This window comes from Plecotus auritus, assembly GCF_963455305.1.
Source record: "Plecotus auritus genome assembly, chromosome: 9".
Lineage (NCBI taxonomy): Eukaryota > Metazoa > Chordata > Mammalia > Chiroptera > Vespertilionidae > Plecotus > Plecotus auritus.
Window position 1 is genome coordinate 92,621,156 of NC_137783.1, and position 17,353 is coordinate 92,638,508.

At 40.8% G+C, this 17,353-nt stretch overlaps 1 protein-coding gene across 1 annotated transcript in view; it reads right to left on the minus strand.

Annotated features, from left to right (window-relative positions):
- HEPHL1 (hephaestin like 1) overlaps positions 1 to 17,353 on the minus strand; it is a gene marked incomplete at both ends in the record, with an annotated part of 57,195 nt that overhangs the window by 15,128 nt on the left and 24,714 nt on the right. Inside the window, 7 exons of the mRNA XM_080643248.1 lie at positions 1,653 to 1,866; positions 4,689 to 4,901; positions 7,921 to 8,071; positions 10,924 to 11,135; positions 12,947 to 13,078; positions 13,229 to 13,368; positions 15,714 to 15,882. Coding sequence (XP_080499374.1) covers positions 1,653 to 1,866; positions 4,689 to 4,901; positions 7,921 to 8,071; positions 10,924 to 11,135; positions 12,947 to 13,078; positions 13,229 to 13,368; positions 15,714 to 15,882 — 1,231 coding nt within the window. The remainder of the gene's footprint in view (positions 1 to 1,652; positions 1,867 to 4,688; positions 4,902 to 7,920; positions 8,072 to 10,923; positions 11,136 to 12,946; positions 13,079 to 13,228; positions 13,369 to 15,713; positions 15,883 to 17,353) is intronic.

The window sequence follows — 17,353 nt, forward strand, 5'->3', positions numbered from 1 at the left end:
CTGTTCTGTTATTTTATCTACAAATTGTTTGTACTTTGAACATGTGAACATGCTCTCATTTTTACTTTGCTTTTATCTATTTATTTGTTTATGGGAAATATGCAGAGTGGCAGGGGCAGAGTGCAAGCACACTCAGTTCCTGCTCTCCTTCTGTATAACTTGGGAGACGATCCCAGAGGAATGAAGCTAGAACTTCCTGCCAGCCCAGAGGGATGGGGTATGGGGGTCCGGGTCTTAATACTAAAATTACACTGAGTTTCAAGAAAATAAGGAAGGCTATGTATCTTACACACTCATGAGCTAAAATTGTACATGCAACACAATTATTTCTTTAGTTATGGCAGCCGTGTAAAGGAATAATCGTTTTTAGAAAAGGCCAAATCAGTATTCATTCCTATTCCATTGCACCGACATCAGTTCTTAGCTTGCACTGGCAGCACTGGTTTTGCAGGAGAGGGGTGTCTGGTTTAACAAATGAGTTGGTGAATAATTGAATGAATTTTAAGTCGTCTTGTCCCCAAGACAAATCTTTTTAAAATGTAGATTCATTTTGTTTCTTCAGTTATCCATAAGGTGGCACTGTTATACTCTTTTCCAGGAGTCTGAACCCTCAAAACAGAGGTCAACAAGGTAGAAGAGAAACAAACCTACTAGGTCAGAAACAGCTGTGCGTAGAGGAGTTTGTGTGTGGCATAGCCATAGAGGATAAGTATGAGGAGTGTGGAGGGGAGGGGAGAAGGAAGGATGATAATAAAGAACCAAGAGGACAGGGGCACGGAAGTCAACATGTCCTGGTATTTGTCCTTCAAAAGGTCTGTGTTCAATTCCAGCTCTGCCAATGACCAATTTTAACTCTCTGCATGGAGTCTCCGAGTCTGTATCTGGGGGGGCAGTGATAGCCAAACAGAGGGAAGTTGAGAAATGGGGGGAGATGAACTTTGGGGGAGAAAGTCTGCAGGTCTGAGCCTGACACATGCCTCTCTACCTTGTCTGACTCTGCCGCAGTGCATCCTGGGGGCTAGGAGGACCAGGGCTCACCAGCCCGCAGGGGCTTGAGCCTCGCTGATGCTTCGCTGCTTAGCATGGCTGACAGCACTTTCATGCGAAGATCAGTCTTGCGGACTTCCTGGGTACAGGGCCCCGTAGAGGAGACCTGCTCCTCCATTCTCAACTGGCATTTCTGCCTGCTGCTGGGTTGTCCCCCACCCGGGTCAGCACTTGGTCAGTGGCCCCCCTCCGGCCCCCTTCCTCGTGGTCCTCAATCTACAGCAGTCCACCCTCTCACCTGCGTCTACGCCCTCTCTGCCGCCTGCTGCACCTTTTGTCTTCTCAGTCCCACGCTCACTGGGATCTGCCTCTTCCCCTAAATCCGACGCTCACTCAAAGTCACTTTCATTCGTCACAGCCACACGTGGACCAGCCACCGCTGGCGGAGGAGTACAGAGCCCGCCCGCGAGTGTCCTCAAAATGACCTCAGGTTCCCTACTCGGGATGGAGATGGGCAGCTTCCTTCATCTTTTGTGCTCACAGTAAAAGTCTCTGCCAGAACTGTGCAGGCAAAACCAGGGCGTTCTTAGGTTTCCACATTTGAAAAATGTCTACAGCGCATGTGCAATCCCACCCAAGAGACTTGGCGGCTTCGCCCGTGGTACCTTTCCCCTCCTGCGTCCAAGTGCTGCTTTTCGAACTCCCAGTTTTTGTTAGGGGCATAATCCCATTCTACCTCTTCAGCGGCGATGTAAAAGGTTCTTATCATCCCGTATGGCTGCTCGGAGGGGTCCTTGTTGCCACAGCTGCTGACCTCATATATCTGATTCATGCCTCTCGTGAAGTGGTGCATGGTGGAACAAAACACCCTGAAAATACCTGAAAGAGAAACGGCTTGGCATTGGGTGTGGTGGTCGATTGTGGTTTTTGTTGTTGTTCTTGGTTTGGGTTTGCTAGAAAACTTACATATTTTATCCCAAAATCAATAACCGGGAAGGTAGATTTTTAAAAAATGTCAACTTTATGTAGTATTTCAAAATCAGACCCCCAGGGAGAGAAATTACTTGGAATATATTTACTTATGGGGGGGGGGAATACCACCTGAAATTCATTTGCAACGGAAAAATAAAACTTGTGAAGTTGCTGCCGAGAAGTGATTTACCTGGGTCTTCCCTGTGGTGCACACCTGTCAGAAGACAGTACTCCTGGAAAATCACAGCTGGGGATGATTATCTTAGCCCAGCCCAGTTGAAACAGAACTAATTACCTGTAAGATTAATATCCTAGACAAAGTTCAAATGAGGACACATTTCTGAAGCCATGTATTTGCCCTAAAGGATTTCATAAACTATAAAGCACAATACACATATAAGGTATTATTAAAACCAAACATACTACTTCATTAAGCCTTTGAGCCAACGAGATTCTCATTACCAATGATAGGTCTACATTATGCCAGATGAAAAGCAAAAAATAAAAAGTCAACTAGATTTCCCCACATAGGGCCAAAATTCATATATGATTGAGATTATGTAATTTTTAAAATGAATTTTCTAGATGCATGAGCATCAGGTAGATATATGTTAATTGAACTCGACATAAAATCATATAAAACAAAATTGTTGGAAGATATTTACTGTTAGTAAAATTATTAGATCAATAAATCTTCTCTTCCTCTAGTAGAGTCTATTCTTAGGGGTGAGTAATTAATGCAGCTTTCATTATCTATGATGCACAGAGAGAATTTTTATCATGCTACACATGTCTAAATACTGCCAAATTATCCCTTCAGGATGAGCAAAAATTGTTGGTTCAGTGGCTACCTTAGAACCCCCAAGCCTCTGGTGAGTACCTTCATGAGGAAAAGACTCTGTGAAACCACAAGGGAAAGCACCTGTGAGGACAGACTTGGAAAGAGCTTCTTCTGCATATGTGTGTTCATCATGTTTTTCAGTAGTCAAGGAATTATCTTCTCTCAGAACAAAGGAGTTTATGGCCTTGTTTGTGGTGAAGGTTTCAGAGATGTATACTTATCTCCAAACTAGTTCATTTGTAGATATTAAATGTGTACAGCTTTTTGCATATCAATCATACCTCAATAGAGTGATTTTAAAGAAAATGAAAATGTTTGAGTTGCAGACTATAGTCAACTTTGCCCATGTTTGGGGCACTTTTTTTGGCTGATAGACGAGGGACAGGAATTGGTGACATGACCAAGCTTTTAAGCAGTCACAGATTTGTACTTACCACCAAACATAAACCAGAAACCATTGTCATGAAGCTCTTTAGAAGCCTGTAGAGCACATGAGTAATACTCGTGGCATGTAATAAGTAGCCATGTCTCTAAAATTATCCCAGCCAGCTATAGCTTTGAACGTCTGTTTCAATGGATTAAAACTATTTGGCAATTCTCTCCCCTCCTCTTTTTGGTTTTGGAGTATATTAAAAACAAAATTCATTGTGCCCAAGGCATCCCTTGGTTTGGGTGACTCATAATTGAACAATTACATTAATATAGAAAGGTTGAATACTAGAGGTTTACAAGGCACAGATTATGGAGTTCCTACTCTCAGGCAATTATTGGGCAAAAGTTTTGAAACCCAAACCTCAAGTTCTTAACCAATGGCACCAGGAGGCACCTACACTGCAGTTTCAGTGTTAATTAAAGAAGTAAACATCCATTCATGAAGGAGGCAGAGTTGGCAAGAACTCATCTTGAGTAGCATATTGGTTTCTTTTCAAAGCTAATGAAAATGTTGGGTGTAGAAACATGTTAAAAGCCCATAGCACTTGCTATCCTTACTTTTCATGCAACAGCAAGCATATGCTGCCATGTATTGCTCTATATCTCTTATAAAAGTTCCTTGAGCATTTAATTGGCTAAGGAGTCTCTAAAAGAAGAGATGGGTGCAGGCACTTCAATGGGCCTTCCATGGACTTCAAACCCAGTGCGCTTATCCTCTGGGGAAACCAAAGGTGCCCAACAGAATGAAAATAGAGAAGCCCCCAAATAAATCATCAAAAGGGAAATTATCAATCTCTAGAGAAGGCAGACCAGGCTATGTCCATAACCTAGAAGCACCCACTGGGCTGTCCATACCTGGTAAGATGCTTCAGAGCAGCAACTAAAATGATGTTTGTGGCCCTAGCCGGGTTTGCTCAGTGGATAGAGCATCAGCCTGTGGACTGAAGGGTCCCAGGTTTTATTCCAGTTAAGAGCACATGCCTGGGTTGCAGGCTTGATCCCCAGTGTGGGGTATGCAGGAGGCAGCTAATCAATGATTCTCTCTCATCATTGATGTCTCCCCCTACCCCTTCCTCTCTGAAATCAATAAAAAATATTTTAAAAAATTAAAGAATAAATAAAATGATGTTTGTGGTTAAAGAGAAAAAATGTATTCTTTCTCGGGGCTAAATTGTTCACAGATATGAATCAAGAGCATGCTTGTAGATTTGTGCAGCAAGGTCATTTAGAGGACTCCCACTTCTGCTTTGTGGACGTTATTTTAGATGCTTCCCCTTTGTCCTTTATACTATATGTTTGGAATAAAACAGGATTCTCTGATTCTAATCAAGACTGTACCTCTTTCTACACACCCTGAAGTGCCCAAATTTGACGAATGTCTTCTGAGAAAGGACCTTAAGAGTATATGCCTGAAGATAGAAACTTGGTCACCTGAGATGGCTCTGCCAAGTTTTACCTGCGTGGTCCGGCTGCATGAATGCTGTTGTAGAGGTGTGAGGAAACAGGGCCAGGGTGTCACGGTGAGTGCCTCGTAGGTGGATGGTGTTGCCTTGAAAATAAACTCCGTGCATGTCGGTGTCAGTGCCCATTCCAATCATATGCCAGGAAACTCTATCCTTTTTGCACATGTTAAGGCCTGGCTGATTGCCATACATATATCCATTAATAGCTAAATGGAAGGAAAGAGGTAGTCAGAGTCCACTATAATTTGGTAGAAATACTGAAAACACATCATCTTAGTGAAAGCTTATCAGTATGCATGGGGGTGGGGTGTTCAAGTGTTCAAACTCTTTACAGAAGATCCTTATTATCAGAGAATAATAGTACTGGGGAAAAGTCATGGTTAATCAATTTCAAATGGAAACTGAAACTGAAATGAACAATGAATAATAAAAATATACGAAAACTGTGAAAATGTTATATGTAACAACATATACACAAAGGCATGCATGAATTATAAGAATTAGTAAGGAATAAATCAGGTTGTGTTCTGGCATCCTTTTTTCTGATAATTGTTTGATGGTTAACATGAAATCTTTCAATTTTAGTTTTGCAGATTATAAAGAGGATCGTCCTTGTAAAAATATTTATGGACTTTATCAATTTCCCCAAAGTCTTCTCTAAAACTTTAAAAAGTATATATATTTTATTGATTTTTACAGAGAGAAAGAGAGAGGGATAGAGAGTTAGAAACATTGATGAAAGAGAAACATTGACCAGCTGCCTTCTGCACAACCCCTACTGGGGATCAAGCCTGCAACCACGGTACACGCCCTTGACTGAAATCAAACCCAGGACCCTTCAGTCCACAGGCCGACGCTCTGTTCACTTAGACAAACAAGTTAGGGCTTCTCTAAAACTCTTGATATGAAAATCATTTTCTTTTGAGATTCTTATCCTGTTATCTCCCTTGTAAAATGTATCTTTCTCAGCTATTAATTCATATAATTTTGTCAGATCCTTATTTGTCAATGCTTTGCATTTGATTCTAGAAGATATCAGACATTCCTTTACTGACTTCATGGATCCTGCATCATTTGAAAGATTTGCAATTAATTGACATTATACTGGCTATTGTGTCAGTGGAGAGGAATTTTTTTGGGGGGCTGGGAGGGTGTTGAAGAGGAACACTAAGTTTATAAGAAGGTAGTCTTTGGGTAAATAAGTTTGCCTTATGGTAACTTTTCCTATCTCAGTAAAATAATTGAAAGAACTTAGAGTACTTCTTACTTAGATATGAATACCATCTGTATCTTCAGAAATGCAAACTGTTTTTATCTTTTACATCAACCCCACAGTATTGATAGTGGCTACCTGGAGCAGTGCATAGAGATTTTACAAAACACATTCTCACTCTGGGGTGGGGGGTGGCGGGTGATGAATGCCATGACTGAACAACACTGTCTGAGGGGCAACTGCACATAATTATGTCTCATGCTTGATGTCCATTAGAGAGATAAAGATTCCATCCCTGCCCCCACTCCTTACTAATGTCCATTGTAGGAAAAAACAAGTGCTATACCCTGCATGATCTTCTGTTATAATCCCATTCTCAAACAAAATTACTTTTTATTTCTGTGTCTGCAGAACCAGTGGTGGTTGGTAATTTTCCTCAGATATCTAAGATTATTAGTAGAAATTCCAAGAAGCCCTGGGACTTCTGAGAGGGAACATCTCATTTTCTAAAAAAAGAATCTTTGATCATGCTTTGCAAATAAATTATCTAAATCTTGTCCACTGAATATCAAAGAGATATCATTGTAATAACTTAGTCCTTGGCTGGCTGGTGAAGAATCTTCTCTTGCTCGGGAACTCTACTTTAATGGCTCTCTTTCTGGAACATTCATTCATTCATTTGTTCATTCATTCATCAAACATCTTTGAATATAGACTATAGAATAGGTGGAATGCAAAGCATTGTATACCATGTGAAGTACTTTCTCTTTGGTATTGTTACCACCTTTCTTCCTCCCACTCCATGCAAGCAAGACTGGAGAGATAATTTAATTCACAATTAATGTAAAATTTAAATTAAAATACATGATTTTCCTTGAACTTTGCTTTTAAAATGACACAGTCTGCATATCCAAAGTATGAAAACATATTCACATTGCCAAACCAGGATGGGGCTGGATTTGACATGGCCCATGAGGTTGTTGAATGTTTTCTATATATAGGCTTCTCTTATGATAAATTTCATTTGCAACTTACCTTCTCCACTAAGGAATTGCTATGTTTCCTCATTTTTAGTTTTAGTATCCCCCCTCCTCCCGTTTTTTTTTTTTTTTATTGGCTACTAGGCAGATTGCAAACAAACTTTGTACTGAGTTATAACAAAGGTTTTTGTAGAAGATAATAATGAAAATGCGTTACTCCATGCTTTCTATTGGCCCAAGAGGAAACTGTTGGAATGGAGCATCCAGGACCTTAGGAGTCTGTGAGTTGGTTGCTGTGAGTCACTTGGAACCTTGGACTTCCTTGTGGGGGAGGGAGATTAAGGGCTGCTTTGTTATTTTCTCATAATGTTTTAAAGGCAATAAATAGATGTTATCATGGGTCCTAAGACAAGCAGTTTAGCACCTTTATCTATCTTACAGTGTTTGTTTTAGATTCCCTCCCCTCTTCCCGCTCCCTGCTTTTTTTTTTTTTTTTTTTTTTTTTTTGGCTGCACACTCTTGCAGGCATTTGAGAGTTTGGACTCTTGCAGGGAAGGTGAATTAAATAATTCCTCCTAAATGAAGATCTGGAATAGGAATGGCTAGAATTTTACAAATTAACCCTTTAAATAGACACACATACAACTTGATAAGAATTCCTTTGCTATATAGTGATTACCTCCAGTTATCACTGGGGTTATCAGACTTAATGCTGTTATCACAAACCCAAGGGGGGGCATTTTGTCAGTGATTTTATACAATTAAGATGCACTGTGACCATTGCAAGTTCTAATTTTGTGTTGCTTCATCTAAGGCTGACAAAGTGTTTTAGAAGTGTTACTTAAGGTCACAACCTCTCTGGAAGATAGTGAGGGTTCACTATACCTTGTGAGGCTGAAGCCATGAACTAATTTACTCATCCAAGAACAATGCCCAAGACACCAAAAACTAAGATAGTTAAAGGATGCCAAACGTTTTCACTTCAAATGCAACGACGCCTTTTCTTTACAGGGGAAAAGTCATTTTTCATACCATGCATCCGATTGGACTTCACAAACTCTTTATCCTCTTTGTCAACACTGAAGGGACGCAGGGTAAACTTCTGAATGTTTTCATCAAGATACCTACTCAGATTCTCATCAAAGACTGTGAATAGTAGGTAAAATTCCTTGTCTATTCCTTTCTACAGAGAAGAAAGAAATAAATATATGAAAAGTACAGCTTGGAGAAATTCTTAGCTCGGTTTCACTTTCAAAGTTAACATGAAGTAAACAAGAATCAGCATCAGCCATAGATGTACGGGGTAATTTTGTAAATCAGGATTCTGAGGATGATTCTGATAAATTTATTATACTCCCCCCAAGATTCGTCTTTCTCATTATATCCTTCTCCTTCGCCAAGTGGGAAATAAGGCCCTGCTCGGGAGACTTTCTACCTGTGGTACTGCTGTTGTCAGCTGGTCCTCACTGTCTTACTCTCCTGACCATGGCCTCAGCCTCTCTCTCTCCCTGGTTTCATGCCCTCATACTCACCCCCTGCTTACTGCAGCCACGCTTACACCAACCTCGTGCATTCCCCCCTCAGGGCCTTTTCATGTGCTGTTCTCACTGCCTAGAAGGTTCTCCCAGGTTTTGCTTGGGTCACTCCCTAACTCCATCCAGTTCTCTGCACAAATGTCACCTCCTCAGGGTGCCCTACCCTGATATCCTGTTTAAAACAGTCACTCACCTTCCACCCTGCCTTCAAACTTGCTCACTTTACCTTACTTTGCTCTTCATAGCACATTTCTCTACCTTAAATTATATCTTGTTTGTAAACTTATCTTTTTCTCACTGCAATGTAGGCCTTATAGGAACATCCTAGGTTCCTCTCTGTATCCCAAGCTCAAAAATAAATAAATAAAAAATAAAATAAAAAGTCTGGAAAAGCAGGCACCCAATATATGTTTGTGAGTGAAATAATGAATTGAGTTAATCCATGAGACTTCGTTATATTATGTTAACTTGAGTTGACCTTGAAGGGACTACGTATTACTTCCCACTGTGTATATTCCTAATCCTTCTATTTGAGCCTATCTGACCACAAAGCATCTCGAATTGATGGAATGTGTTTTCCTTTAAATGCTGAAATAGAGATGTGACTGTATTTTCTGTCCCTCAATTTTCTGTCTCCTTTCCCTAACATGCTCTTATCTAATCCAACCTTCATCCTGCTGCCTGCTCCAGAGAGCTCCTCAGCAATGCCATCTGATCACATCTCTTTCCCTCATAAACTGGACAATACAACCTAAACTCACAGTGACCTGGTCCCTGCCTGCCTGTACTGCCTCATCTCCTGGCCCTTCCCTCCTGGTACTTTGACCAAAGAGAGGCCTAGCTTCTTGCACCAATCTGAACATGCTGTGTTCTGGAGGTCTCTGTCCTTCATGCATGTACTCCGTAACTTTCATGGTCTGCCACCCTAATGCAGCCTCAAGGGCCAGCTTAGCTGTCCCATTTCTGTGACACTTTCCTAACACCCTACAGAAGATGTGGATACTGCTTGCTTTACGCTCGTACTGTACCTGTACACTTAACTGCTTTAATCGCGTGGTGTTTTAGCAGGCAGGAATTTAAGATAATGGGCTATAGAAAGAAACAACATAGGCCTGAAATTTTTCAAAATAAAACATAAAAATTTGAGGGGAGCAAAATGGTCACAAGTATATTAAAGATTATAGGTTATGGAAGCAGGCAGGCCTAGATTCTAATGCCATTATTTTTTTCATGATTTTATGTAATTGGACTGAGCATAAAAGGTATTTGGCTTTGGTAACAACTCCCAGAGAATACTTATAAGATGCTACTAGCAAACTTCAAAGTTGCTATTGAATGGATACAACAGGGAAAAAATCAGAAGTACCTAACAAAATGTTTCTGGCCACACTATGCTTTTGGTTCAGGTATTTAGCTAATAAAAAGCAGGGTAGTGTATTGATAAAAGACCAAAGTTGGATGCTCCAAGTTCCATATTCTGTGGACTATCACTATTTACTAGGTGTGTCCTGGGATATCATTCAATGTCTCTGAGCCTCAGTTCCTTCAGCTTTAAAATAGGGATAGTCATTCTGCTTTGCCTTATATGATTGTTGGGGTTCAGTATAAATATTCAGTCTTATTGCACAAGCATTATTGAGGGCCAGGGACACATTGAATCTGAGATAGACATTTCCAGGATTGGTCCTTTGCACAGGGAAATGAGAATGTGAGGCAGACCAAGACACTTATGTCCTGTACCTAGAAGTTCCTTTAAGCCCAGAAGTGGGTCCATACAATGCAAGCATTATAAAGATACCATTTAAATAAATAGTCTTGCTATTTCTGATTGGTGAAGTAATTTCAAATGGTTAAATGACTGGACTTCCCTCTTTTCATCAGTGTATTTAATAGCATGCAGACATGGCTTGGGATGCTATGTTTTGCCACACTACCTAGTGCAACCATCCAAGCCTCTAAGATGGGACTTGCCAGAAGTTATGTACATGTTTCTTGTCCTTTCAGCCAGAGTGATTAACTTCCAGTTTGTAGTGAGGAGTTAACAGTGGTTCTCACTCAGCCCTGGCTGCTCATTGGAATCACCTGGAGATTCTGATGGATTGGTCTGGAACACATGAAAAAATATGTTTAAAAGCTCCCAGGTGATTCCAGTGGGTGGCCAGGCTTGAGTAACCTTATCCAAGAAGAAAGGATCCCAATTTGCATTCCATGTAAATCTCAGGAGATTCTAGAATCAAAGCAATGCACAGGGAGAGACCCACTAAACCCCAGCCAACAAGCAGAAATCCCGGGTTTCTGGGTGGGCATCTGTAACTCAGGAAAGTCAGATGTAAATTTACAAAAAAAATACAATTCCCATTGTGTAGAAGACAATTTCAAGAGGAAGAAGGGGGAATTGCTTTTTGTAACCGACTCTGTATTATGATCTAATCTCTAACCATATTACTGATTTTTCCTACATACAACCCTGAGAAGAACTTGGTAACATTTGTTGACTTACCTGTGTCCCATCAGCATTGAGAGCACCTTTTTTACAGACTAGCAAAGGCCCTACAAGGCCAGCACTGGTGTCCTTGATTGGCTCAACTGCTGAGAAGTAAAGGTAGGTCAGACAGGGAGGGTCACCAGCTGTTGGGCTTACGCTTTCAGGCACTGTCCATCTGTACGTGAAGGTTTCACCCGGCTTAACATGTGCCCCTGGTTTCACAAATCCTGAGGAGATAAATGAAACAATTACTCGAAGCAACAACCAGGAACATTATTAAATTTGTCAGATTGGGTTTTCCAGCCCAGGGTGTCTCTCTCTGATATGTTTTAAAGAAGGACAGTTGATTTTGCTTATGTATCTATCAAGGGAAGCTACAGCCACAGTCTTCTCTTTCATGAAGCAAAAGCTTCTATCAAAGGATTGTCTTCTTCATAGATTACATTTATTATTTTCATAGATGCTATTCTTACTCAAATACCAGGTTTAGCATATATTTAAAAAGTGATATTTGCCCACTTAGCAATTAAATGTAGGCATAAAATATTACTGACTGCTTTCTATGTGGAATATATTACATTTGGCCCAGCAAAGTATATCCCAAAAAGTTAAGCAAAAGGCCTATCTTTAAAGAGTTTAAAATCTTGAAGGTTGAACTAGGAAATAACCCAAGTAACTATAAGAAAAGTTCAAGGCTGCAAGGCTGATCTGGGATCCAAACCCAGGGCCGTTCAATTCTAAAGACTGTGCACTTAATCCTCACATTACATGGCAATGAACACATTAAATCTCTCCTGCTAGACAGAGCCACTCTTGCATCTTGTCCAGGGCTTTGCACAAAAGGTGCCCTATAAGTTTGCTGAGTTAAACAATAGAAATAGACATTTGGGTTGTCACATTTTTTTTTCTGGACACATACAAAAAGTCATTGTGAGCATTTTAGCCAAGAAAGAGAGTGGAGGTACAGGAGATACTGCAGCAGGGAATTCTCTCTCCATTCCTTCGTCCTCTATCCTCCTCATCACCACAAAGCCAGCTCTGGGTAGGCCTGGCCTCACCCTGGGACATGAAGCGGTAGCCCAGGCAGCCATGATGTCAGCTGCAGTGATGGAGAAGGCTTCCGAGGAGACCTGGAGTTTCCCAGGAGCAGTGTCATGAAGAAAAGGACACTTCCTGCAGCCGCTGGGCAGAAGCTGCCTTCCTTACATACAGAGAGCCTGTGTCACCTACTCTGTGATGGGGAGAAGCCCTCGATGATGATAAGCACATAATATGGTTTTAAATAAATATTTTGGCCCTAGCTGGTTTGACTCAAGGCATAGAGTGTCAGCCCGCTGACTGAAGCGTCCCGGGTTTGATTCCAGTCAAGGGCAGTTACATTCGTTACAGGCTCGATCCCAGACCCTGGTTGGGGCATGCATAAGGCAACCAATCGGTGTGTCTCTCTCATCTCTCTCTCTCTCTCTCTCTCTCTCTCTCTCTCTCTCTCTCTCTCTCTCTCTCTCTTCCTTTCAATCTAAAAATCAATGGAAAAATATCCTTGGGTAAGGATTAACAAAAAAGTAAAATTAAATAAATAAATAAACAAATAAATGTTTTGTTGGTAGATTTGGAGCAAAGACCATGTGTAAAATTTTGATTTAACAAAACATTTCCCCCTCATCCTTCACCCACAGAATTCCATGTAACCTGCAGCAGAAAAGTTATTCACCTTAAAGAAGTGGAGGTGACTGTGGAAGTGGCTTGCTTTGAGATTTATTACATTACTAAGGGGGGGGAAAGGAATTAACATTTCCTAAGAACCTACTGTGGGCCAGACTCCATCCTGAATTCTCTGCATTGCTTCCCAAAGCCCTGTGAGTTGAGTGCCATTATCTGCATTTGATGGGTGAGAAGAATAAGGTTTAGAAAGTAGAAATAATTGCCCAAGCTCACTGAGCTGGTAAGTGAAGGGACCAGGATTTGAACCTGTTCTGTCCAGTTCTAAGTCCTTTGCATACTCATCCTGTTTCCTCCCTAAGCTGAGGCTGAGACTTACCATCTACGTTTGGGGCTGCATCAGAGGCCTTGTCATAGACCACGCCATGGGGCAAAATACTGTAGATTTTGTCAGCTTTGTTGGCAAAGGTCACTAACAGGGTATCACCCACCTCTGCCCTGATGACTGGGCCTGAAAAATATCAACAAGAGAAGAGAGAAGAGGATGAAAATAGAGATACATGAATATAGGCAAGAGAAGAAGAGATTCCAAGTAGATGTACATGCCTGCTAAAACATCTCCCCTCCCCCATTCAAAACATGCCAGATGGTTTTACTCTACCAAGAATTCCAAGATGGGCTTCTGCCTCAGAGATTCCCTTTCTTCGCGTGAAAGTTGCATCAACATACTCTATATATTGAGCCTTCCAATATTTTCCTCCTATTCTGTTGTCCCCTTGGGTGAAGTAGAGCTCAGAGTCACTGTGGAGAGAGTAGAAACCTGACTGAGAACACATCTCTGCTATCCACCAACTGCCTTCAATATGGAGCTTGGTTTTGTGATCTTTAGCCCATTCATCCACCCATCTCCCAAGAAACAACAAAACAGGCTTCAAACAAGTTCCCAGGAATAGTCAACCAGCCTTAAAAGTCGTCAAAAGCTGGATGATGCACAAGCTCATTTCTCTCTTAGCCACTGCACTTTCTTCCCCAAAGGTCCAGCAACCGAAGAAGAAGGCACAGGTAACTCCTTACTTACCAGTACTGGAGTCCCAGAATGGTGTCCTACAAAGTAACAAAGAGCTAACTGGTTTCTTTGCAGAATAAGCAACCCTCTCTTTCTCTTGCTGATGTCAATATGAATATCTCTGCCTATCGTAAGCTCTTTGATATCTGGCATGATTAAGGAATAGAGTGTCTAGTTAATCAAACTGTTTAATTAATGGAGAGTTATTATAGAAGCTACATACAAGAAATACCACTTCAAAGTTGTGAAATATAATACTATACATTCTGACTAGTACTAACTCTATATTATCCTGTTTCTGTCAATAGTACCATCACTCTTGCGGTCACACAGGCTGTTTATTACCCCCTCCCCCCCTTATTTTGTTTATTTGTAACCTTTTAGTGCACCCTTCCTTTTTAGCACCTTGTTGTTGTTTTTTTGCATCTTTTTCTTTCCTTTCTTCCTGCTGCCATGACCCAGTTCATGCCTGCATCACCTGTGTTTGGACTATTATATGAACCTCTAACTCTCCATCCTCTATTTCACACGGGCTCGCTCAGTTTTTTCTCAGCATACACACTACTGTAACACTAATCTCCAAAATGGCAATTTGCACTGTCCAATACCAGTTTCAAAATTGTCGTTTGCTTCCAATTGCCAATGAAATGAGGGTTAAAGGACCTCTGCAATTGATATCCAGTTTATTTTGCCCCAATTCTCTCTATGTAAATGCCTACTCACCTATGCATATCCCCCTCTCCAGTCATTCTGATCTAATCACTCTCTCCTGCATAGAAGGTGCTGCATGAACCCCTACATCTAAAATTTCACTATTGTGTAACAAAGTCTATCATTCTTCGTGGCCCTGCTTAGGTCCCGCTTCCTCTGTGAAGGGTTCCTATCTCTCTTAGTGCTCTCTGAATGCCCAGATAACTGTCTGAACAACTCACTCCCATTTGTAACTGGCAGTTACCACTCTTACGTGCATACAGATTCTTTCTCCACTTTAGGGTGGGGACATTGTCTGAGATTGTCTTGCGTCCTCATGTCACTTAGTGTATGTTGTGCTTTCATATATTACATTAAATATTGATTGAATACAGCATAATCTAACTTCAGATTTTAAAAGGTGCTTCATACTCTGTAAGGCTTCTAAGACACGATTTTCAATATTCTCATTATTCTGTTTATGGAAAAATACTGGTCAGTAGAGAATGTTGATATCAGAGTTTTTCATATATGGTTCACACACATTCTTTAAACAAGGATCAAGTGCATCAGCAGTTTGGTGGAAGAATGAATGAATAAATGAATGAATGAATGAATGAATGAAAAAAACAAAGGGTATCTTATTGATCACAAAGAGAATTTTAAAAAAACATTTCCCCAAACAAAAAGGATTATAGGGTAATAGCAGTACTTTTTGGTATTACAATGTACATTTTTAAATGCGTTCACAGGCATCATTGCATGTGATTCTACAATAAGAAATAATAGGAATCCACAACCACTCAATAAACCATTAGATCCCATTCCATGTTCTATGGGAGCCAAGAGAGAAAATTATCAATTATGACTCAGGGCTCAGGGCAGGCCTCACTTAAGAGGTGACATTAGTGCTAGATTTTGAAGGAAAATGGCATTTTACTGTACAGGGAGGCTTATATCAGGCTGTCCTCAAACCAAAAAGGGTAACCTTCCTTGCCAGGTCATCTCCATTGAAAGAGTCCTGTCTTATTCCCTTTTCAAAACTGTCTGTTCCATATGTACAAAGAGGCTTTGTTCTGTTCTCTGTCAGCTTAGTATTGCTCATGGCACTTAGCACTACAATTTGCACATAGTAGGTGCTCAAGAAATGTTTGATGACTGCATGAATGAATCTGGTGTTTTGATTTAGCCAGAAAATTGGGAAGCAATAAATAGTCTGCCAGTTCTCAGCAGTATATCCAGGGCTCAGAACTCCTTAAGTGGTATCATTATGTCATCTCATAAGATGTGCTCATAAGAGCAGTGCTGGGAATATGAATGAGATCTCAGGGAAAAGGCCAACAGATGCCGCTTTTATGAGAGGCTCAGAAACACCATCAAAAAAGCTTACCTGCCAGAGGCATTTAGGGGAAGACCACTGAATTTGTTATAACCTTGAGGACCATAATCCCAAAGAATTTTTTCAGCTGCTATAAAGTAGCGCCTCTGTCGACCCTTCATCTTGGGATGAGAAATACCGTTTTTGCAGTTACCAACATTGTATTGCCCCAGCATACCAGCTGCAGAACAGAGGAAAACCATCAGCCAAGGTATAACTGCTCACAAAAGAAATCATACAGAAAAAGACTGCTTGATTTGACTTCATGAAAAAACATTTAAAACTTTTGTACAGCCCTAGCCGGCTTGGCTCAGTGGATACAGTATCAGCCTGCAGACGAAAGGGTCCCAGGTTTGATTCCAGCCAAGGGCACATGCCTGGTTGCAGGCTCGATCCCCAGAGGGGAGCATGCAGGAGACAGCCGATCAATGGTTCTCTTTCATCATTGATGTTTCTATCTCTCTCTCCTTCTCCCTTCCTCTCTGAAATCAATAAAAAGAAATATATATATAAAATCTTTTGTACAGAAAACTGGACCATAAACTAAGTTAAAAATAAAGTATAAATACAAGACTTTGTTCCTTTTTTATCGCTGTGTAATATTCCATTATAAATGAAACCATATGGTATTTTCTTGATATTTCCATGGACCTAAAGGATAGTATGCTAAATGAAATGTCAGACAGAGAAAGAAAATACCATATAGTTTCACTTACATGCGGAATCTAAAAAAACAAAATGAAACAAACAAGCAAAACAAAAACAGACTCAGAAACCGAGACCAAAGGATGGTTAACAGAGGGGAGAGGGTTGGGGGATGGATGAAAAGATTAAGGAGAATAATACAGTCAATAATATTGTGATAAATTTGCACAATGACAGATAAATACTATCACTGATTATGTCACTAGTGTGCCTAAGGATCTAGAAGGACTCACTATTGCCTTCTAGACACAGTCCCGCCTCCTTACCCTTACCTTTCAAAACTACTCCCACTGGGGCCAAACTGCCTCTCTAGGCTTCTCTCTCATCACACTTCAAGCATGGGTCCAGCTAAGTAAAGACCTATTCTATGTGGTCCCAAAGAACCAGGACCAAGTCATTCAGCAGGCATTTAAGCCAACAAATGTTTACTGCACACCTTTCATCGGATTTTGCATGTAAGGAAGAATGTTCTAACAGAGCAGCCCAGAAATGAAATGGGCTGCTACAATTACTTAAAAATAGATGCTCCAAAGGAAATTGAAGAATAGGATGGGGGATTGATCCAGATTATCTACCAATGCATTGACAATGCTAAAAATGTGCTATTCTGATTACAGTTGCTCATAGAGAACATTTTTTTCCCCAGTTCATGCTGATTCCTCTACATGGAAAGTCTTTCTTCCCTTCTTCATCTGTTCAATTCCTACCCATATTTCCATGCTCCGAGTAGGAGCCAACTCCTCGGGAAGCCTCTCTGATCGCTCTAGAGAAGTGACTATGGCACCCAAAGAGCCTTTATCATTCTGCCTCAAATGTTAGTCATTTTGCAAGTGACTATTAGACCATAGATTCTTTGAGGGCCATATTTCTTCCAATCACCTCTCATGTGGTTCATAGGGAGGGGATCAATAAATATCTGTTGACAGGCTGTCACATAAGCATTGTGC